We start from the raw sequence: 22,617 nt of genomic DNA, 5'->3' as shown, positions 1-22,617 counted from the left end.
GATTTGTAAGATGATGATTCTACACCACTTATATATTATAATTTATCCATATTCTTAGTCGCTCCAATATAATATTGATTACTTTTAATTTTATGACATGCAAAAACAATTTATATGTATGTAACATATTTTATTATCGTGGTATACTTTTTTTTCTCTTTATATTCATGTATTTTGCTTTAAATTTTGAGTTCACTTACTTATTCGGTTAAGCTAAAATTCAAACTGAATTAAGCCACGATTTTATTGTGCATTTAAACAGAAAATTAACACACTTATTCAACCTAACCAATGCTTAAGGCAACACAATATCACACTTAAGCAAGGAAGTACATGAACGTCGCTTCAATCGTTTCATATTTACTATAAGCAATATTGTTTGACGTAGTTGTTTAATCACCATTTATTTGTTGGGACCAAATTTACAAGTCTATCGTTTAAGCACGTTGAAGCACATCTTAAGTAAAAATAATCTCTCCTACTTAATGCTTTAACCAGGAACTAATTACTATTGCTTGCTCAAAACAGCCGTATTTCTCTGTAAGTACATTATCATCATGTACATTCCCACTTCAAGCCACATATTTTCAAATAAAAAATGGAACTTAATTTATATAGATAAATGAAAAGGTGAAAGAAAGAGATTAAAATATATGAATGATATATAATTTCAATATGTAAAGCTATACGGATCATCTAAAAAAAATATTATATTAAATCATCCATAAAAAAATATATATATCTATTTATTATATATTTATAATGAAAATAAATTAAGAGATCTGAATCAAGAAAAACTGAAAATATTGATTAAAAAAATTAATATTATAAAAAAAATTCTTAGAGTGATTGACATTTTGTGATGAATCTTCCCGTCACGATAGCAATAACATGAAATGCTATTTTCTTAATTATGTTTGTAAAAAAATAAGGTTTGATAACATGTCTGACGTAATAATCTACAGTGCGTCATATCTTTTGTTATAATTTTAAGATGCCTATCTGTGCAGTGAATCATATTTTGTTAAAAAAGTTTCTCACAATTTTCCATGACAAGTTTTTAAGTGTTTTGTGATTAAGCTGTTAACATATAATTCCTAATAAACATATGTTGATAAACGTTAGAAACAAAAACAAATAATTTTTTTATCAAGCACCATAATAAGAGAAAATTTTACTAAAGAGCGTATGCAAATTTGAAAAACAAAAGAGTTGTTTAAGTCTTTTATTTCTTACTTACTTATTGCCTTTACATTTTTCTTTCTTTATTGTTTATTTCTATGGATATTTATTATTATGGTGTGTCGTAAAATATTTTTATTTTTTAATCATTTATATTAGCTAAAATTTGTGCATTTTAATAAAGTAAATATACAACTTTGTAAAAATAAAAAAGAGAATGGAACTAATTATATGAAAAATAAACTTGATTTATTACGTATAAATTTTAATTAACTTTCAAGTTTCAACTAACTAAAATATATTAAAAATCGTGATAGATAATATGTTAAGAGTCTTTTACATTTCTTTCTATAGTGAATACCTTAATTACACTTAGTGTATAATTAATGGTTAGTATTTATGGTTTTCTTTATTAAGAGGAATGGAGTAAAATTAGAAAAAAAACAAGAAATTACTTTTACTAGTGTGGTAAAAACAGATAAAAATTGAATTAAGAAAGAGAGTAAAATTTATTAATTTTTAGAATTTATTCTTAATTATATTTTTTGTTTTTTATTAAATATTTTTATTTTATTTTACTTTTGCTTATTTTGATTTGAAATTTTATTCAAATCCACTTTAATTTTCTCTTTTCACACTATCACTGGTTTGGAAAATTGGTTGCAGTGCATAAAAGCCAAAAGAAAAAAAAAAGCAGATTTATGTAAAAGAAGTCCTTTTAATATAATGTAACATAAAATTATTTCTTAATTTTGTACGAAAACCTTTTGTCAAATTGCATAAACATAATTATTTGTAATATATAATAATAATAATAATAATCTATATATATATAATCCATATATAAAGAGGATTTTTTATTATAAATGTTCAAATTTTTTTTATTCTATCCTTATTTAATATATTTTATTTTATTAGTATAGAGGAGTATTTTGTCATTTCATATCAATATCATAAATTATATATGGTATAAGTTTAGAAAATTAAAGTAAAATTGTATATCTTTATGACTATGAAGCATTATTTAATATTATTATTTTTGGTATTTTGTATTGTTTTCTCAAAATTTGTGAAAAAACGTTATACGCTTGGAAAAATTAATATTTAAAAAATATTTGGAAAGTTTTATACATAACAGTATTTATACGCTTGGACACTGTAAACAAAAGCAAATTTTCGTTGTGTAATTATATGAAATAACCATGTCTATTTCTATATTTAATAATACTGAGATGCAAAAAATTCATTACTTAAAATTTATTATTTAGAAAAATAGAGGTAAATAAAATTGATAAAATTTAATGAAATACAATTAACTTTTTTTATCGGCATGGAATACAATTAACTATTAAAAACTATTAAGCTTAGTAAAAGATTATGGAGTGAAATTAAGTGATGGGAGACTAGTTTAAAATTCTAAAACGGAAAATATATTAAAGAAAGGATTTTTTTTATAATTTTCAATTTAATTTTTTTTTATCAAAGAATAAATAAAATAAAATGAGACACTTCAGGGGTGTCTCAACCCTTATACAAAACTCCAAAAACAGGTTTCCTAGAACCCTACCAACTAAGGATCCAACAAACATTGTACTACAGATCAAGCTAAAATCACATACAAAGGTAAATAAACCCAACAAATACAGTTATATCACCCCACCAGAGAGGTCACACCCTCAAACAAGAGCATACATCCAACAACTAAACAAGGTCCTTGTCATCAAGCTAAAGGACCTTACCCAAGAGACAAACTCAACAAACCAATACAATACACACCATTCAACAACAAAGTCATAACTATGAACCGACTAAGTTGTACCAAAAACCCAATTACTAACAATGACAAACTGACCCTTATAAGAAATTTTCAATTTAAAATAAGATTTGAAATATTAAAATACGTATTTATGCCAACTCTTTGTTTTATTTTTTCATGATAAAAGGTGAAAATATAATCAAATATTTTTCTTTAGTGAAGATTATGAATGTGCAATTCTCCAAAAATAACTTAGAAGTATAATTTTGATTTTATCATTGTAAAATACTTAATTTCTCATTTCTTGTCTTTTTTTTAGGAAAACAATTATTTTAAGTGGACCTCTAATAATATCATTTACCTTACTTTTTATTCATACATCTCTAGTCACATACTCTAAACACCGACCTAACACTATATAGTGAACCAATGAAACTTGATAGATGCCAACTAAATAAATAACTATGGAGTCACTAAAGTGTTTGTTGGATGTACATTTCAGTTTGAAAATGAACTTTTTTATGAAATAATACGAACTATCACTAACACGTATTTACTTTCTTTTCGTATTCAGATACTTTTGTATTTGGAAATAAAAAAGAAAAAGGTAACCCAAGTCATTAAATAATTAAATTATGTTTATTATTGATTGCATTCTTAAACTGTCACAAATTTCTGTTGCACAATCTGTATCTTATTGGGCTAAGATTTATTTGTTTTACCAATTTTTCTTATGCATATTAATTCTAATTTAATATGTTGAAAAGATTATATATATAAATAAAAAAATAATATTTTTTATGTTGTTTTCCTATTAAAAATACAATCTTCATCTTTTGTCATATAACAAAAGTATTTATGATATGATGATAATGTTGATTTGAGAATCTATATTTTTATGTAAACGATATTTTTATAATATTTGTCATTAAGTTGAATTGAAAAGGGTAAAGAAAATATTAAATAATAAATTTGAGATTTATTAGAAATTTTATATAAACTAAAAATTATAATATGTTTTATAATATATAAGGAAAGCATCTCATGAATTAGTTTTATTATGTTGAATTAATATTAAAGTTATTTTTAATATAATATTAGACACATAGAGTTTATTATAACAAAAATTTGTTAATCCAAACCTATGATAAATTTTGAAGAAAGAATTATCTGTATGTAAAAGTAAGTGCATCGAGAATGTCTTGAATTATTTTGATATGAGTGGTTTCAAGTAAAATACTAGTCCTTTAACGTTTGTCTATTCATAAGTCTATAATAAGTAGGATTCTTTAAGAAAAAGATATATATATGGCTTGAATTTATTAGTTTAGTAAGAAGTCTAATGCATATGATGATGTATACTATACCAGACTTTTCCCAAGTAATCATTCTAGTGAGTAGAATACATGGTTATTTCTCACAAGAAGCCTAAACACTTTATGCTATATTTACTATTGAAAGAGAGTATATAACTTCTGCAGAGACAACAAAAGAGGAAATTTAGTACACTTAATTTGGAATTTCCTTAAAGAAGACTATATTTTTTTACAGTCTTAGTACAATCCGATTGATTAAGATAAAGTTAATTGTACTTGTATTAATTATATGGGGATAGTATCTTCAGAATTTATCTTCATTTCGTTCTTTTGGTTCCTTCTTTCTTTCGTTCACTCCTTTTCTCGGTCACTCGTGTCTCCGGAAATACCTTCCGGTTTCTCGGTATGTGGTGTGATACCTGTAGGAATTTTCTGAAGCTTAAGTCAGTGTTTGTCTTAATCATTCATTAGAAAAACTAAAAAATTGAACAAAACATTCTATCTATTTATACTATTTGTTAATGGGTCTATTGAGCTTGTCACATCACATTAATCTTTTTGCTTATTCTTTATTAATTAATTTTAAATACTTAATTACTTTATTTATCTTTCCTGTGACTCAATTTCTCATATAACAGTATTTACACTTTTATTTCCCTATCTATCATCCTTTTGTTCTTATTTTCCTGTCTAGCACCCTTTTGTTTTTATTTTCCTATCTAGCACAATTTCAAAAGTAAAAAAAAAAATTAAAAATTGATAATTTTAATTTTGAATGCATTAAAAAAATAAATATTTTTAATGTTTAAAATAGTTAAAAATATAATTAATGAATAAAGAAATAAGTTTTTACAAAATAAAAATAAAAAAGTAATAAATTAAAAATGTTTAGTTCAATTTTTTTTAAGAATGAAGAAAATAAAAAATTAAACCCTACAACAACATAAAAGTTGAATCTATAAACAAAAATTAGTATTTATTTTTATTATTACTAATGATGTAATCATGTTAATTTCAAGTAAAAAATACAAGACATAATTACAAAAAAACCAAAGTCAATTAGTATTAATTAGTAGTGGACACAAATAATATTTGGCATAAGTGGGCATTTGTTCCAAAGCTTCAGAAAAAGGGATATTGATATCTAATTGCTAAAGAATTTCACAAAATCTAATAAATTGTCGCTCTATATTCTTCCTTGAAGGAGCATGTGGATAAATCTACAAGTGGAGCACTCTTTTTCTATTCTCATTTTTTTTTATTATTTTTTTTTCTTCATTGTATCCTCTTGCTTTTTTTCTTTCTTCTCTTCTTTTTCCTCTTCACTCTCAATTTTTTTCTCTTTCTCAACAATCAAATTATCACCAATTCCCTTTCCTACAACTATCCCACTTCTAGTAGTGACTGACTTACATTGTTCCCTAGATTTCTTCAACTGTTGTGCAATTTGCCCCAATTGTGTCTCCAAATTCTCAAAATTCTTTTGATTGGACAATGTTATTTGCATAATCCTCCAATTTGCTTATTCTTTCTTGGGATATAGTTGTTGTTGTTGAAAAGTGTCTTGCTTAAAATTTTGATTTTGATTTCTTCTCTCGCCTTGGCTTCCTTGATTTTCCATATAAAAAGCTTTTCCTTCAAATGAATTATTCTGATAAGCATAGTGCCATTGGAATGATCACCTCCACACAATTCACACCTTATTTCTTGACTCTGACTTTGAGAAACCTACACAACTTGTATTTTTTGAGGCAATTTAGTCATTTATGCAATTAATGCTTCGAACTGTGGTGTCATAATTTTATTTTGAGCCACAAGTGTGTTTAAAATATTATGATCCATCATCCCTTCTTTGACTCATTTTAGCTATCATTTTGGGTTTGATGATATGTGGATGTCATTACCTCAATAATCTTTGTTGCTTTTTCTACGTCAATTGCCATCATTGTACCACCAACTGCAGCATCTTAGTATCAGATCTGAGACCATTATGAAAAATGCTCAGTTGAGCAATGTCTTCAAACCCATGATGTGGGCATTTTCTTAGCATCATTTTGAACCACTCCCATGTCTCACAGAAAGATTCATCTGCTCCTTGTTTGAACATAAAAATTTCATACTTTGCTTTGATGTAGCGAAAGATTGGAAAGTATCTTTGCATAAATTTTTCCTCTACATCGTTCCAACTAGTAAAGTTATGATTAGGATGAGTTGAGTCATTCCTTATCCTTTCCTGCCTATGAAAAGGAAAATAAACTCATTGTTCCCAATTGTTCCCTAAACCCTAAATGAAAAGGAAAACATTTACAAGATCATCTGAATGGAAGCCCATTAATCCCATCAATTCATAAAATATAGACAAATGTGCGTATGGATCCTCATAATCCATTGTTGTAAACTGATGGGTACTGATGAGAGTGAGAAAAACGAGTTTTATTTCCAAGGCCTTGACAGTAGCAGGTATTTCAATACTAGAAAAATGTTTTGGCCCTCAATTCATAACATAATCTCCAAGTGTCCTCATAGGAGATGATGCTTGCTCTTCTGCCATGTTGCTTTCCTCCTGAAAAATCTTAGTTGGAAAAGAAAGAATAGTTGAGGATTACTTACTAGTGTCTCCTGGTCTCTCTATTTCTTTTAACTACCCTTTAAATCTCTGCTTCAAATAACAGTTGATCTTTGGGAATTTGGACTCTCAATATCATATAAGACAGTTAATTTAAGGGTTAAGAAAAGGATTCACTAGTAGTAACAAATTTTTTTAAAAAAATTAAAATAAAAAACAATTAAAAGAGATAAAAAAAAAGTAAATAAATTAAAGAATAAAAAAACAGATTAAATCTTAAAACAAATAAAAGTAAATAAATTCAAATTAAGATTTAAAACAATAAAAACAAAATAACCAATCTAAAAAAATAAACACAATAAAAACAAATAAAAAAAATAAAAATATTCACAATATTTAGGAAATTATACTCAAAAAATCAAAATGCTCCCCGGCAACGGTACCAAAAACTTGATAACTTTTTATGGCAAGTGTTCCTAAGGACGAATATCGAACCCACAAGGAACAATTGAATAATCAAGTAAAATATTCACTAAATATAAAACAAAATAATAAAAGTTTGTGCGTTCTGGGACATTCTAGCTTTCTCCTTTTAACTTATATTATTCTTCTTTAGCATAGTCATCTCCATTTTTTCCTAGAAACCTGAAATTAACACCAAATTTGGGAATAAAATGTTCTTATTCAAATAAAGATCATAAAATATGTAAAAAGGTATAAATTCATAAATTAGGGATTATTTTATATTTATTTTAGCAATTAATACTCATAAGTGCCTATATTTTAATATGAAATATTACTGAAATTAGACTCTTATCATATATACAGAAAAATTTATGAGTATGTTAGTTACATTACATTTGGTGAACAAACTATATGTATAAAATCTTTCAATATAATACAATTGATTTTTTTTTATTCTTGTTCTTGTGTTTTCTTGATACGGTTGTTCGAACTCAATAATTGACATTGTTTATGCTGACGAGAGGAAAAAGGTCAAAATGTGTAAGATTGAAGATGTGACGACCAAAGTTGACATCGTGAAGTTTTCTAGTGAGAATGCCTTCGAATTATGGACAATCAAGATGAAGGGTATCTTGATACAAAACATATGTTGAAGCAATAAGGGGTGAGGCAAACTTGTATCAGTAAAGCAAGGAGTAACATAATATTTATGTGTCTTAATGATAAAGCACTGAGTGATATTGAAGCAATAAGGGGTGAGGCAAACTTGTATCAGCAAAGCAAGGAGTAGCATAATATTTATGTGTCTTAATGATAAAGCACTGAGTGAAATCACGAAGGAGAAAAATGTTGCATTAATGTGGATGAAACTAAGTTATTATATATGACTACATCTTTGGTGCTTAGATTTTATCTATTCATTCACGATGACTAGATCAAGAACGAGCTAGCGTATTTTAACAAGAATTTGGATTATTTGGAGAACATTGAACTCAAGCTTGAGGATGAATTTATATTTAACTTTTTAGTGCATTCAAAATTAAAATTATCATTTTTTTAATTTACTAATTTTTTATTTTTTATTTACTTTTGAAATGGTGTTAGATAGAAAAAAAATGCTAGATAGAAAAATAAAAACAAAAGAGTGATAAATGGGAAAATAAAAGTGTAAATAATAATATATGAGAAATTGAATCATTTGAAAACCCACTATACATCTTATTCTTAAATTCTTTATAACTCCACTCTGCTCTTGATATATTTACCTCTATCAGGCACACAAAATCAAGATGCTTTCATTAAATAAACATGCCACTAACTCCTTTGCATTGAACTATTTAATGATCCTCTGCTTTGGAGATAGTGGAAAAAAAATGTTTCAATAAGAGCACTCATTTTTTTGTCATTGCTGTAGGTTTTCTTTCATATTTTGGTGTTAGTACTCAAAGGTCTGAAGGTAGCTGGAAATCCAAGAGATAAGACTTCAAGATGCTGAAGAACTCACTGGCCTTCTCCACACCAAAAGCATGCCCTGCCTTCTTAATGACAACTAGTTGAGCATTGTCCCCTAAATGCCTGTGATACAAATCCAATGAGTTCTAAATTCAAAAGTGATGCTACCAACTACAGTGAGAATGTTGTAAACCTTTTCAATCTGTGTCCCAGTTCTAAAGGAAATACTTGATCATGTTCTCCCCAGATAATTAATGTTGGCTGCATGGAAAATAAAACGAGTCTTTTAATAACTATGAGCACTCAGAGACAGACTGCTGCCAACACACTCTTACTGATAAAAATTTATTCAAAACACAAAATCATGAGTGAAGTATATTAAGTGGAGAGTTAGCAACAAAACATTGTTCTTAATATACATCTACTGTTGTTTATAAATTTTTAATTAAAGCTATGAATTAAGAGAGTAATGAGATTGTAATTTGCAATAAATTTTAACCAACAATAACAGAGAGTAAGATCAAAATAATGTGTTGTTAACATTTCTCAGTTTATAATAGGAAGAAAAGTTATCCAGCTAAGAGGAAAGTTGAATGAACCTGAGATATCCTGGAGATGTCAGAAAGTTTTCGGTCCTTTACAAGAGCTTTGATTAGTTCTCTTTTTTCTTGCTCATATTCCCTGCACATTGTCTATCCAAAATCACCAATTTAAGCTCACTCTGGCTCCTTTACATTCACAAATATACACAGTAACATTCTAGTTAGTTAAAATGGTAGCTGAAGCACCATCTGTTTTAAACCATTACATACACATAAACAGACTATTTTTTCTCTTCTAAGTACGCTTGAGGTCACCTTGCTACACTAATCCACTTATCACAGCAAAAAACCAGCTTTAGAACTGAAACGAACTAATAAAAATGGTATTAAATCTTTAACTATGATAAATTAATCAAATTGCCCAAGTAATCACCCTTAACTCATGACTAAAAAAGGTGGCCAAGTATAAATTAATCACACAAGATTGTATAAAAATATATCATGAGAATAGAACGATTCATAATACGAATCGATTGAATAATCGTTTTCACTGTCAATATTCAATTTTAGCTCGAATGGTTTGTTGAGGAACCTACCTTCTCTTATCCATTCTACACGCAGTTGTGTGAATCGTATAAAGAATCGCACAATTTTATATCGCGCTTGAATAACAATGGATTTTCTTTTGGGTTTTACAGCGAATGCGGTCGGGGTCACGTGAACCGGTTTAGTAAAAATCCTAATTTCAATTTTTTACCCACCTCTACTTCACGACCGTACTTCTCCTCTCTTCTAACATCGACAACACATTGAACTTGTGAAAGAGTGGAAGACACACGTCGAGAGGTGCGAACAATGGCGTAGCCAGCAGCGATGAAGCACATGGCAGTGAAGCGAACATCAGAACGGTGGAGAAATAATTATTGTGAAAGTATTGTGAAGCGCGGGACACCAAGAGGCACGAAGCAACTAGAGGCGAGGGAGCAACCGAAGACACGAAAGTAGTAGGAGGTGCGGAGGAGTAGCATACAGGGGAGAATCTTTTTGTCTTCATTTTTAAAGATGCGTAAATAAAAAAGAGAGTAAAATATTACTTTGGATGTATTGTGAAACTCTTCCTACAAATAAAAATGTAAATTTTGCTCTTATACTTGTTTGAATAACGAGGATGAAGAATCCTTGTGATGTAGTGTTCTAGATGAGGTGAAGGAAATACTTTTGAAGCTGCTAGTAAATAAAGAAAAAGGAGTTGAACTTGCATTGTGTAGAAGTTACAAGAGAAGTAGAAAAAGGAAAGAATGATCTTCACCAAATGACAATCATTGCATCTTATAAGTATAGAGAAGACGTAATTCAAGAAGTTTGTAACTGTATTTATGGTAATGCATTGCTATTTAATCTTGTAACGAGTCATCTTTTCATCGAAATGCTAATTGTTATTGAAGAGTATGAGAAATGTTTAAAATCTCCTTCTTATCATGAGGTAATGATTTTCTATCTAAAAAAAGTTGTAAATAATATACAAAAATATTTTGAAAAATATAGGAATGATTGGGAGAAATGAGGATGCACATTGATGTATGATGGTTGGGAAATGGAGAACACTCACTAATTTTCTTGTTAACCGTCCAAGTGGTACTATTTTTTTTTTAAAATCTAATTATACTAGTGATGTGACAAAAGATGACAAAAAATGTATGAGTTGTTGGATAGCATAGTGGATCAAATTGGAGAGGAGCATGTTGTCCAAGTAGTTACATATGATGTTTCTAACCTTGGGGTAGTTGGGAGAATGTTAATGGAAAAGAAAATCTAATTATTTTAGTCTCATTGTCTTAATCTAATTCTTGAGGCTATTAGAGAATTTTCCATATTTTACATTACCCTTGGCAATGCAAAAAAAAATCACCACTTACATATATAGGCACACATGGTTCTTCATTTGTATAGAAAGCACTTTAATGAAAGGGAATTAGCAAGAACAATTGTCACACATTTCGCTACTTCTTATCTTACATTAAATTTATTAAGAAACAAAAAGAAATGCTCTTAGATCAATGTTTGTTTCAAAGGAATGGGCTACTAGTCCACATGCTACTAAAAATGAGATCAAGCAAATAATAAATCTAGTGTTAAGTGATGACAGATTTTGGAGATCAATCACATATTGGCTCAAATGTGTAAATTTGCTTGTAAAAGTGTTGAGACTTGTAGAAGGTGATGCAAAACGACATGTTTATAGTTATGAAACAATGGAAGATAAAGAACAAATTGCTGAAAATTTCCAAAAACAAGAAATAAGGTATAAAAAAGTTTGGAAAATTATCGACTTAGGTGAAATTTACAACTAAATAGACTTCTCTATGCAGAAGCCTATTATCTCAATCCTAAGTAAGCAAGATTATATCTAAATTTGTCCTACTAAGTAGTCTTTCCTTCTTTGTTCTCATCAACTTACTTTTTATTGTATTACATATCACTATGACAAAAATTTCAATCTGGATAGTGAGGTGTTGGTTGGTTTATATGAAACATTTCAAAAAATGGTTTTGGATGCAAGAACAAGAGTTGTAATTTATCAACAACTTGAAAAATCAAGAGAGCTAAGAGACTTTTTGGAATACTAGATATATAACATGACAATAAATACTAGAAATATATAACAATATATAATTATCAGGTTGTTATATATTTCTATTATTCCAAAAAGCCTTTTAGTTCACTTAAACTTTTTAAGTTGTTGATCAATTGCAATTCTTGTTCTTGCATCCAAAACCATTCTTTGAAACGTTTCATATAAACCAACCAACACCTAACATATTTAAATTTTTGTCACACTGATATCTAACAATAAAATAAAAAATAAGTTGATGAGTATGGCTACTATTAAAGGATATGGTATCATCTCTGTTCTCTTGTGTTCATCTCTATTCTATTTCATAATAGTTACTTAATAGGACAAATTTATATCTAAATTACCTATGATTGAGATGTTATTGCATAGAGAAGCCTATTTAGTTGTAAATTTCACCTCTCAATAATTTCAAAACTTTTTTATATCTTGTTTCTTGCGTTTAGAAATTTTCAACAATCTTCTCTTTAGCTCTATCCATTGCTTCATAACTATATGGTATGATTGGGTTTGCATCACCATCTACGAGCCTCGATACTTTTTGGATTCACACATTTGAGTCAATATGTGATTGATCTTCAAAATCTATCATCACTTAACACTAGATTATAATTTGCTTAGCCTCATTTTTAGTAACATGTGGACAAGTAGCCTAAACAAACATTCATCTAAGAGTATTTTGTTGCTACTTAATACAATGTAAGATAAGAAGTAGCAAAACGTATGACAATTTGTTCTTGTTAATTCCCTTCCACTAGAGTGTTTTCTATATAAATGAACAAGTCATGTCAGCCTATATATTTAAGTGGTGATTTTCTTTGCATGCCAAGGGTATTGTAAAATATGGAAAGTTCTCCAATATCCTCAAGACAATGAGCTATACAAGGAGACCAAAATAATTTGATTCTCTTTTCCATTAACATTTCTCCTAGCTATCACAAGGTTAGAAACACTATTTGTAACTACTTGAACAACATGCTCATCTTCAATTTCATTTAATATGTTATCCAACAAGATACATTCTTTTGCCATCTTTTATCACTCACTAGTATCAATAGATTTCAAAAAAATACTACTTGGATTATTAACAAGAAAATTAGTGAGTGATATTTCTTTCCAATCCGTCTAACCATCACACATCAATGTGCATCCTCATTTATCCCAATCACTCCTATATTTTTTAAAACATTCTTGTTCATCATTCACAACTTTTTCAAATAGGAAACTCTTAACTCATGATAAGAAAGAGGCTTTAAACCTTTCTCATGCTCTCCAATAGTCTTTAACATTTGGATGAAAAGAGAACTTCTTACAAGATTAAATGACAATGCATTACCGTAAATGCATTTCAAACTTCTTGAACTAATTACATTTTCTCTATTCTTATAAGATAGATTGAATATCATTTGGTGGAGATCATTCTTTCATTTTCTTTTTACTTCTGCACATTAAGTTCAACTCCTTATTTATTTTCTTTCACCTCATCTGAAATACTATACTACAACAAAGAATAATATCTTTCTTTGTTCAAACAAGATTTTACTTTTCCAGTAGAACGAGTATGAGAGCAAAATATACGTTTTACTTGTAATCTATTTAAAATCTACTTGTAGGAAGAGTTTCATTATACTTACAAGTAATATGCGATTCTCTATTTTATTTACTAGTCTTTAAAACTAAAGACAGTAGCAAAAAGGTATTTCCCATGTTTGCTCCTCCTGCGTGCCTCCTTCTACTTTTGTGCCTCTGAGCGTCTCCAGTCGCTCCCGCACCTCCGGCTGCTCCCGCTGTCCTACTGTCTCGCGTCTCTTTTGCTGTCCGCGCCTCACAATACTTTCTCAAAATTATTTCTCCACCATTCTCATGTTCGCTTTGCTGCCATGTGTTTCGCCGTCGTTCACACCTCCCGAATGTGTTGTTCACTCTTTCACAAATCCAATGTTCGTAACTGTTGAAGAAGAGGAGAAGCAAGCTCGTGAAGCAGAGGTGGGTAAAAAATTGAAATTAAGATTTTTACCAAATCGGTTTGCGTGAAGAGAAGAAGGTTGGAGTCCCAGAGGTACTACCAATAGCTCTAATCAGACCGTTGTATTATTCATACTATAATATCTTTTAAACATTTTTTACCATATTATTTCCTTCTGTTTCTCTTCGTCTCGTCACTCATCAAGTAACCATATACCAAACACTCATTAATACTTATAATTTTTTTTCATTTCTTTCTTATAATTACAAAATATTACCTATATACATAGTTTTCTCTCACTTTTCTCTGTTTCTCTTTTATTAAATTAAAATATCAATGGACACCCAAATGCTATTTAAACAATTTAGAGAAAGTGTAAATATGAAGGTGAGATGGAAGAAATAAAAATTATAAATGTTTATAAATTAATATATTTATTATTATTCTATGACACACTTCTCTCATCATTATTCTTATCTCTCACTTCTGTACATAAAATTTCAAAATTAATGTACAAATGAGGAAATGTTTTCATCTATTTCCGTACATTGTTCCTTTTAATAAAACAAAAAAGCCTGAGTTTCTACAAGACATAAGGTATAATAATACTAGTTTTTCTTCCTGTTTTCCACTCAATTTAAATTATCACACACGTTCAACTGTGATACCAAATCTCAAGATAACATTTCTAATTATAAAGAAAGAACATCACTGAACTATTCAATTTTCTTTTAAAATACAGTAAATGTAAACTAAAAGCTATAAATTATATAGTTTTGAGAGGGATTACTCTGAAGGTCCAAAACCTTACAGGATAACTGGGAAACCAAATAAAAAAAGTTGATATCAATATGAATTATCTATCAACTTTATTCACAACTAACTTGAATTGAATATTCTTTTTAACCATTTTTTTTATAAACGAGAAAGAGACCAAAGTCCAATTTCATTCCCAAGTTGTTGGCTTTCTATTTTAAAACTAAACATAATTAAATTTGATTCACTTATTCATTTATCTCGATAGTTATTTTTAGATTTAGTATTTATACCATAAAATTAGAGGTTTTTGTTCTAGCTAACATATGCACTTTTAATTTCGTTTGGTCCCTACTATTAATGTGCCTTAACTCCACTAACTAAACCCACCATAAAATAGAAATTAATAGTACATAACACAATCACAGTCACAATTGGGTTGCAAAAGTGAAAATATTGTGACCGTTTTACCTATAGAAGATACACTTTTGTGATATGAAAATGAAAATTTAAATATTCAAATCCAGTCCATTACATTCTTTAGCAAATCACTTTAAGTCCATTCAAATGTATCCATTTCAAATCTAAATTCATATTTTTTTTAATTTAAATTCAATCCAATTAATTGAATATTTTTTGGATTTTAAAAAGTCTGAAATCAATGTTCATCCTCCTGATAAATTGTTTGGTTAAGACAATTTTTTTGTTTGTTTCAGTTGAGACAATTTTTACTCTTTGTTTCGGCCAAGGTGTCCTCAAGTTAGCCTGGCCGAAGTATCATTCCTCATTATATTAAAAGTATGTCTTTTTCATCAAATAAATTATTATTTATTTTCTAAATACTGATATTAAATGAAATAAAAAACTTTCTGCAAGCAACTATATTAAAAATGGATAAACATATATGACATATATAGGTGCTCATATTGTCATAAGATAAAAAATATAAGAAAAAGTTTCTTAAACAAAAAAAAAACAAAGCAATGAAGAAAAGTAATACATGAAAAAGTTTTAATAAGATTTATCGAACATATATTCTTTTGTTGAACCCTTGTACTATTCACCACTATGTATATATGATCACTTCTTCTTCCAAAATTAACAATTTAATATTGATAAAATCTTAATTATTTAGCAAAAAATATATAACAACTAAACTAATTCAAATAAAACTGAATTTAAATTTATCATACATAGCCTCGATTTTAATGTTAAATTTATCTAAATTAAATGGATATGGATTTAAACTAACTTAAATCTAAATTAAAAAAAATATAAAATAATTTGATTCAACTTAAAATTTGAATTTTAAATTCATTTTATTTTATTGGATTTGGATTAGAATTTTAAAATTTCAATCTATATCTAAATAAATTATGTTGTGTTTTGTAGGAGTAAAGTGAAAGGGTAATAAGAAAGCTGAAAAAAATGAAGGAGAATGAAATGGTGTAGAAATGTTAAAAAATGGTGGACCATCGGTTTTATATTTCTGTTCTAAACTTAGAAGAAATGTAAGAAAATGAGGTGTTGTAAGAAAATAATTGTGTTGCAACATATTCAATCATTACTTGTAACATTATTGCTTATTTTTTTAAATTTAAATTTTATTGTTTTATTTCTTTTAAACCAGAAAACCATTTCTTTGTAGGTGAACCAGAGTACCTTTGACTAAGACTCAGTAACTAAATTTTTCAAGCACTTAGATTTTTCAAAGAATTGATCTCTCTTGACATGTTTTCTCATGTTCACAAACGTGGGTTCGAATTACTAACTAAGTGTGTTTGGATGTTAGTATTTAGTTAGAAAATTAATTGGAATTAAAAAACATTATTGTAATTTTTAACTAGAACTGAAATTTAAGATTGCTTTTGTTCCTAACTCAATTAAAAAAACGCTATAAAACATATATTGTCCCATTTTCCAATGGAAATCAAAAAGTTGATTTAAGTATTACAACTGGAATTCGAACAAACTATATTAATATAATAAAATTATTCTTTTACCAGTTATATTATTATATTAAATGATAAGAAAAATGGTATATATATATATATATGATTATTATGATAAAAATTATTTTATTTCTTAATTTCTGTGAAAGCAATCCTAAAAGACAGATTAAAAAAGAGTAATTATGATTCTCTTTTTTCAATTTTCTTCTTCAGAGCGAAAGACATAGGATTAAAGAGAGAAAAGATGTGTTTTGTAGAGAGAAAGGCGAAAACATGAAAATGATTGGAAGATGAAGAGTTGAGAAGAATTTTGTTACCTCGATGAAATCAAGGAGGATGCAAGAAGGCAACCAGGTGAAGAGAGTTGGTTTGAAAAAAGCGTAGCCAAGAAGCTCCTTCAGTTTATTCGGCGTTTGCGGCACCAAAATACTCGCAGCCTCATCCAAATCCGTCACAGGGAAAAGCCCTTCCTTAACGTCCCTCTCCTCCATACACACCCCGGACCCACACACCACCACCCTCTCCACCACCACCGTCTCTCTCTCCATCGCCGCCATGCAGTACGCCACGAACCCGCCGTAGCTCAGCCCCACTAAACTCACCCGCCGCACCCCGTTCGCCTCCATCACCCGCATCACACATTCCGCCTGGAACCGCTCCCCGCGCTCGGGCCGGGTCGTGTAGGACCCGCCGAAGAATACGAGGTCCGGGACGTACACGTTGAAGAGCGGCGCCACGTGGCGGACGAAGTTCCCCCATTGCCACAGCGCGTTGACTCCGAAGCCGTGGATGAGGAGCAGGTTGGGCTTGGTCTGGGTTCGGGCCTTGGGGGCCCAGCAATGCATTACGGTTCCGTCTTTTAAGTCTGTTATGGTGGAGCGGAGGCCCAACCCGGTGAACGCTGAGCGGTAGCAGCGGTTTCGGGTCTCAGTGAAGCTGAAGAAACAGTGAGTCATGGTTGAAGAAAAGGAGAATGGAAGGAGAGGATTGAGTGTGTGGTGCCATTAAAGTGGAGGGTCTGTGGCAGGTGAAACGACATTTTGCAAATGCGCGTGGCACGTGCGGAAAATGATTAGGAAAATAAAACTATCCAGAAAGGAGGAATTTTTACGAAAGTGAACAATTTTTTCCTTTTTTATATGAGTGCTACAATTTTATTGTAAAAATTCGTGTTAAAATGTTTGACCTATCTTGTGTTAAGTTTAAATTAATTACGTTAAAGTTGTACATTTTAACATAACTTTATTTTGAAAATTAAGATAAAATTGTGTTAAGTTCAAACTAATCACATCAAAATTGTACTTTGACAAAACTTGTTTTCTAAGTGTAAAAATTCATCTCATTTTTAATGATTTTACGTATCCATAATCTTTTCAAAGTCATTTTCCTTTTGGAAAAAGGTACTTTTGTAAAAAATTTACAAAAATTCAGAAAGGAGGTAGGCAGGGAAATAAATCTGTTTCTAATTAGACTCAACTGCATCACCTTTTTTCATCACGTGTTATGTTATCTGGTGGTATACAAAGTTGTTAAATAATTGTTGTTTTTTTTATAATATCTGCCTATTTATCCAATCTAATTATTGAATAAATATATTTTAAATTTTTTTTTATGCAATGCTATACTTTATAAAATATTGTTAGAGATTTGTGATAGAGAATTTTATCTGAAAATTATGCTCTGGATGACGCAGTGGTGGATAGTCGTGCTATCGTGGACTGTGTTGGTTCTCATGTTCACCATGGAATATAATAATAATAATAATAATAATAATAATAATAATAATAATAATAATATTATTATTATTATTATTATAGTCTGATGAATGAAGTGTTCGTTTTTTACTAGAGTGGTGAATTTTATGGTTATCATTACTCGCTTTGGATTAATTTATACGAAAAATATAACGTTTATTGAATTTAAGTGTAAATAAATTTATTTTCTAAAAAGTTTTTTTTAAATGCTTATATTTAATTCTCGAATTTATTTTCAATAAATTTGACTAAGAGTAATTAAAAAATATATTCACATAATATATTAATATTATATTAAATGAACTTATACGAAATTGAATATCGTATGGAATTAATATCCTATTATATGAAGTTATACTATATGAATTAATTATTTTTTAAATAATATTTAAAGTTACATTGAATTGGTTCAATACCTAAAAGGTAAATCTTTTTTTTTTCTCACTTCTCTTATTATATCAACTAAGAACTTTTTTATCGACAGAAAAGTCAACATTTTACAAATAAAAGTCACTCTCTTTTATTTGTTAGACACTATATTGATCTTAGAGTTAAAGAAGCTTTCAAATTACTTAATTTCACATAGATATGCCTAGAATTACCAAACGTAGCTAATGGTTTATTCATGATCACTGAAATTCTGTTTATAAAAATGTTGTGAGAAATAATGTTAGAGTTTGTATACAGCGTAAAAATCTTTTCATAACATTGAGAACACCAATTTTAACATACAAACTCAAAAAAGTTGCCTACTGTGTTAAAATCATTGTAAAAATTTGTGACTTGCATTTGATAAAAACATAGATATTCTAGATGAAAGAATATATTGAACGTAAGGAAACAAAGTATATATAACTAAATTATATAAAAAAAATATTATTATTTGTTCTTGTAGGAACTAATTGAAGGAATTAAAGGAAGACAAAAGGTTGTAGGAACTGATTGAACGTTACACAAAATTGCAAAATTGTTGAACAAACTAATTCATACATCTTGATTTACTTCGATAATATATATATATATATATAATAAAATTACAATTACTCGAACCTATAAAATAGGAATATTAACCGCTCTGTAAATTGACCATTAATGCAATAATAACGGTAAAATAAAATAGTTTAAGGATAATAAAATTAGAATTAATAATAATAAAATATGAATTAATAACCAACATCTTCCCTTAATTCTGATTTGGAACAACCTTCATGCCCAACAAATCTCTTAACTTCATGAAAGCATCGATCTTCAATGGCTTAGTGAAAATATCTGCAATCTGATCTGCAATATTTCAATTTGATCATGTTCTTCCCAACTTGGTCTCGCAGGAAGTGATATCGAATATCAATGTGTTTACTTCTTTGATGAAAAAGCGGATTCTTTGCAAGATTAATTGCAGATACATTGTCAACATAAATCTTAATTGGAATATTTAGATTAAAACCAATTTGAGTCATAATATTGTTTTTCTCAATCGCCATCAATTCTTCATTCATAACCTTTTGCCATTTGGGGTGATGAATGGCATCTGCAAGTCTCACGGGTTATGAATATACAAGAAAAACAAAGTGAACTAAATCTCCATTGTCATAAACTTCATCATCATGATTTGCTTCGCAATCTTGACGGTGTACAGGTTGTTGTTGCTGCCTTCTTAGTCGCTCCATCATAGTTGCAATTGGAGCTGCAACTTCAGGTTGAATTACAGCTTCAGGTTGAATTGCGGCTTCAAGTTGAACTGTAGAAGCTTCAAGAGTGACTCCATCTTCTATGTCATCGTTCAAAACGTAAATATATCATTTTTTCGAATCCATTTCAACTGCTGCATTCCATTGTCATTCCTCATCTTCAGCAAATGTAACATCACGACTAACAATCCCCTTCTTTGTCATTGGATTATACAGTTTGTATCCCCCATGCTTATATCCAATGAAAATGGTCTTTTCTGCCTTATCATCCAACTTCGATCTTGCTGTCTTGGGGACATGATCATAAGTAATTGACCCAAATACCTTCAAGTGATGCACATTGGGTTTGAATCCGCTCCATACCTCAATTGGAGTTGTGTTAGGAACACTCCGAGTGGGTGATCTACTTATCAAATATACCGCGCACATGTTACGGCCTCAGCCCAAAAATAATTTGGCATACCTTTCGCTTTAAGCATGCTCCTCGCCATGTCCATGATTGTTTTATTCTTTCTCTCGGCAACTCCGTTGTGTTGAGGTGTGTAGGGACATGTTATGTTATGTTGCAACCCAAGTTCTTCACAGTGCCTCTTGAACTCATTAGACTTGTACTCACCTCTTCCATCAATACGCACCATCTTAATTTGTCTGTCACTCTGTCTTTCAACAAATGCTTTAAATATTTTAAAGCAGTGGAATACCTCATCCTTGCTTTTCAATAGATAAATCCAAGTTTTCCTTGAAAAATCATCAATAAAGGTTAAAAAATACTTATTACCTCCACCTGATGATATGTTCATCGGGCCATAAACATCTGTATCAACAAGTTCTAAAAGAAATTTTGCACGCCAAGACTCCTTGACAAATGGTATCCTGTGATTCTTTCCAAAAATGCAAGTCTCACACAATTGATCAGGGTGATGAATATGGGGTAAACCATTCACTAAATTTCGTTTGGAAAGATTTTCCAAACTCTGAAAATTTAAGTGCCCAAAGCGTAAATGCCATAACCACGATTCATTATTCATTATTGCATTCAAGCACTTAAAATCATCCATATGAATATCTACTGGAAACATGCGGTTTTTTGATAAAAAGATTTTAAGAATCAAACTACCTTTTTTTTATCAAAAATTGAGAATTGATTTTTAACTATGTGCATCACGTAACCCTTTTCGGCCAGCTGTTCCATACTCAACAAATTACTTTTCATATCAGGTAAATAGAAAACATCATAGATGTACCTGTGATCACCATTCTTCAATGTGATAAGAATTCGCCCTTTTCCAGTTACCGGAACGAACCTACCATCACCGAATTTCACTTTTGTGCGAAATGAGTCATCCAAATCTGCAAACAACTCCTTCTGACCATACATATGATTCGTGCAACCTGTATCCAAATACCAAGTCTGATTGTTTGGTGATTCATTTGATGTGGTTGCCATTAGTACTGCATGATCCTCTTCATCTTGTACGTGATTACGGTCTTCTTGAGCACAATTGGCAACATGATTATCACCTTTTGATCTGCACTCATTTGCATAATGGTTGCGTTTATGGCAATTATAACACTCAACATTTGATTTATTATAAATGTCTCCTCGTCCTCCGTGTCAAGAGTTATTTGAACTTGGATTGTGATTGGAACCAGTGTTGTTTTGCTCAGCGCCTCCATGATTCTGGCCACCACGACCTTTGCTGGAATAACTACCACCACGTCCCCGTCCTCTGCCTTGTGAACTACCGTGTTTATGATAGAAGCTACCAATTGAGGCTTGTGCTTGTAAAGTCTGTTCAATTGGTTTTTCAATCTTATTGTCATTCATCCGCTACTCATGCACTCGTAGGGAACCAGACAATAACCTTACTGTCATTGTTGAAATGTCATTGGTCTCTTCAATTACGGCAACAACATGTTCAAATCTAGGAGTTAAAGATCTCAAAATATTCTCCACCTTTGCCTGCTTCGAATGTGTTTCACCATTGGTCTTCATTTGATTTGTCAAGGCAAGAACTTTATTTATATAGACATCAATAGTCTTTGTGGTTTCCATGTGCAACAATTCATATTGGCGTCTTAGGGTTTGAAGACGCACCATTTTGATCTTGTCATCACCTTTATAATTGGTTGACAAAATTGTCCAAGCCTCACTAGCAGTTGTTGCTCCTTCTATCTGTTCAAGCGTCTCGTCATTCATCCCTTGATGGATGAGATACAAAGCCTTATTGTCCTTCTTCTTCTGATCACGATGCGCTACTCGTTGCGCCTCAGCTGCATTAGCAACTAATGCAGTCACTCCACTCTCAACGACATCCCATAACTCATGATAATCAAACAAAACTGTCATTTGCACACACCACCGATTGTAATTTTTTCCATCAAGGATAGGGATTGATAATTGGGTAGAGTTCATGATAACAGACTGGCTCTTGATACCAGTTGTAGGAACTAATTGAAGGAAATAACGAAAGGCAAAAGGTAATTCACTAAGCGTAGCTATAGAGAAGCTCAAACACAAAGGAAACCTTTAGATTTAGATAAAAAAAAATCCCAATCTGTTGGGCAGAAGAGTGGAGGTACTAAATTT

At 29.9% G+C, this 22,617-nt stretch overlaps 2 protein-coding genes and 1 pseudogene across 2 annotated transcripts; 1 reads left to right on the top strand and 2 right to left on the bottom strand.

Annotated features, from left to right (window-relative positions):
* The first annotated feature begins 6,275 nt into the window (after positions 1-6,275).
* LOC137827356 (small nucleolar RNA R71) lies at positions 6,276-6,381 on the top strand (annotated as a pseudogene).
* A 2,070-nt stretch (positions 6,382-8,451) lies between these two features.
* Positions 8,452-17,632, bottom strand: LOC137826087 (uncharacterized). Its single transcript, XM_068631936.1, has 4 exons — positions 16,903-17,632; positions 9,337-9,429; positions 8,931-8,998; positions 8,452-8,860 (listed from the first exon to the last, which is right to left on the bottom strand). Exons 1-4 carry the CDS (start codon positions 17,539-17,541, stop codon positions 8,728-8,730), a joined length of 933 nt encoding a protein of 310 aa, XP_068488037.1. The 5' UTR covers positions 17,542-17,632; the 3' UTR covers positions 8,452-8,727.
* A 2,251-nt stretch (positions 17,633-19,883) lies between these two features.
* On the bottom strand, positions 19,884-22,377 carry LOC137825283 (uncharacterized). The gene is made up of 4 exons (XM_068630957.1): positions 21,893-22,377; positions 21,272-21,556; positions 20,806-20,900; positions 19,884-20,107 (listed from the first exon to the last, which is right to left on the bottom strand). The coding sequence occupies exons 1-4, from the start codon at positions 22,375-22,377 to the stop codon at positions 19,884-19,886; spliced, it is 1,089 nt and encodes a 362-aa protein (XP_068487058.1).
* Positions 22,378-22,617: the final 240 nt, after the last annotated feature.

The sequence above is a fragment of the Phaseolus vulgaris genome, chromosome 8 (assembly GCF_000499845.2).
Source record: "Phaseolus vulgaris cultivar G19833 chromosome 8, P. vulgaris v2.0, whole genome shotgun sequence".
Classification (NCBI taxonomy): Eukaryota; Viridiplantae; Streptophyta; class Magnoliopsida; order Fabales; family Fabaceae; genus Phaseolus; species Phaseolus vulgaris.
Note: the sequence above shows the minus strand (reverse complement) of the source record. Positions and strands in the feature narration are given on the sequence as shown.

Coding starts and splice junctions, on each gene's coding strand:
- LOC137826087 (XM_068631936.1), bottom strand. CDS start 17,541: ATGACTCACTGTTTCTTCAGCTTCACTGAGACCCGAAACCGCTGCTAC. Junction 9,430..16,902: donor TCCTCCTTGATTTCATCGAG/GTAACAAAATTC, acceptor GATTTTGGATAG/ACAATGTGCAGGGAATATGA. Junction 8,861..8,930: donor CTGGGACACAGATTGAAAAG/GTTTACAACATT, acceptor TTTGTATCACAG/GCATTTAGGGGACAATGCTC.
- LOC137825283 (XM_068630957.1), bottom strand. CDS start 22,377: ATGACAGTTTTGTTTGATTATCATGAGTTATGGGATGTCGTTGAGAGT. Junction 21,557..21,892: donor ATTTCAACAATGACAGTAAG/GTTATTGTCTGG, acceptor AAATGAGTGCAG/ATCAAAAGGTGATAATCATG. Junction 20,108..20,805: donor GAACATATCATCAGGTGGAG/GTAATAAGTATT, acceptor ACGATGACATAG/AAGATGGAGTCACTCTTGAA.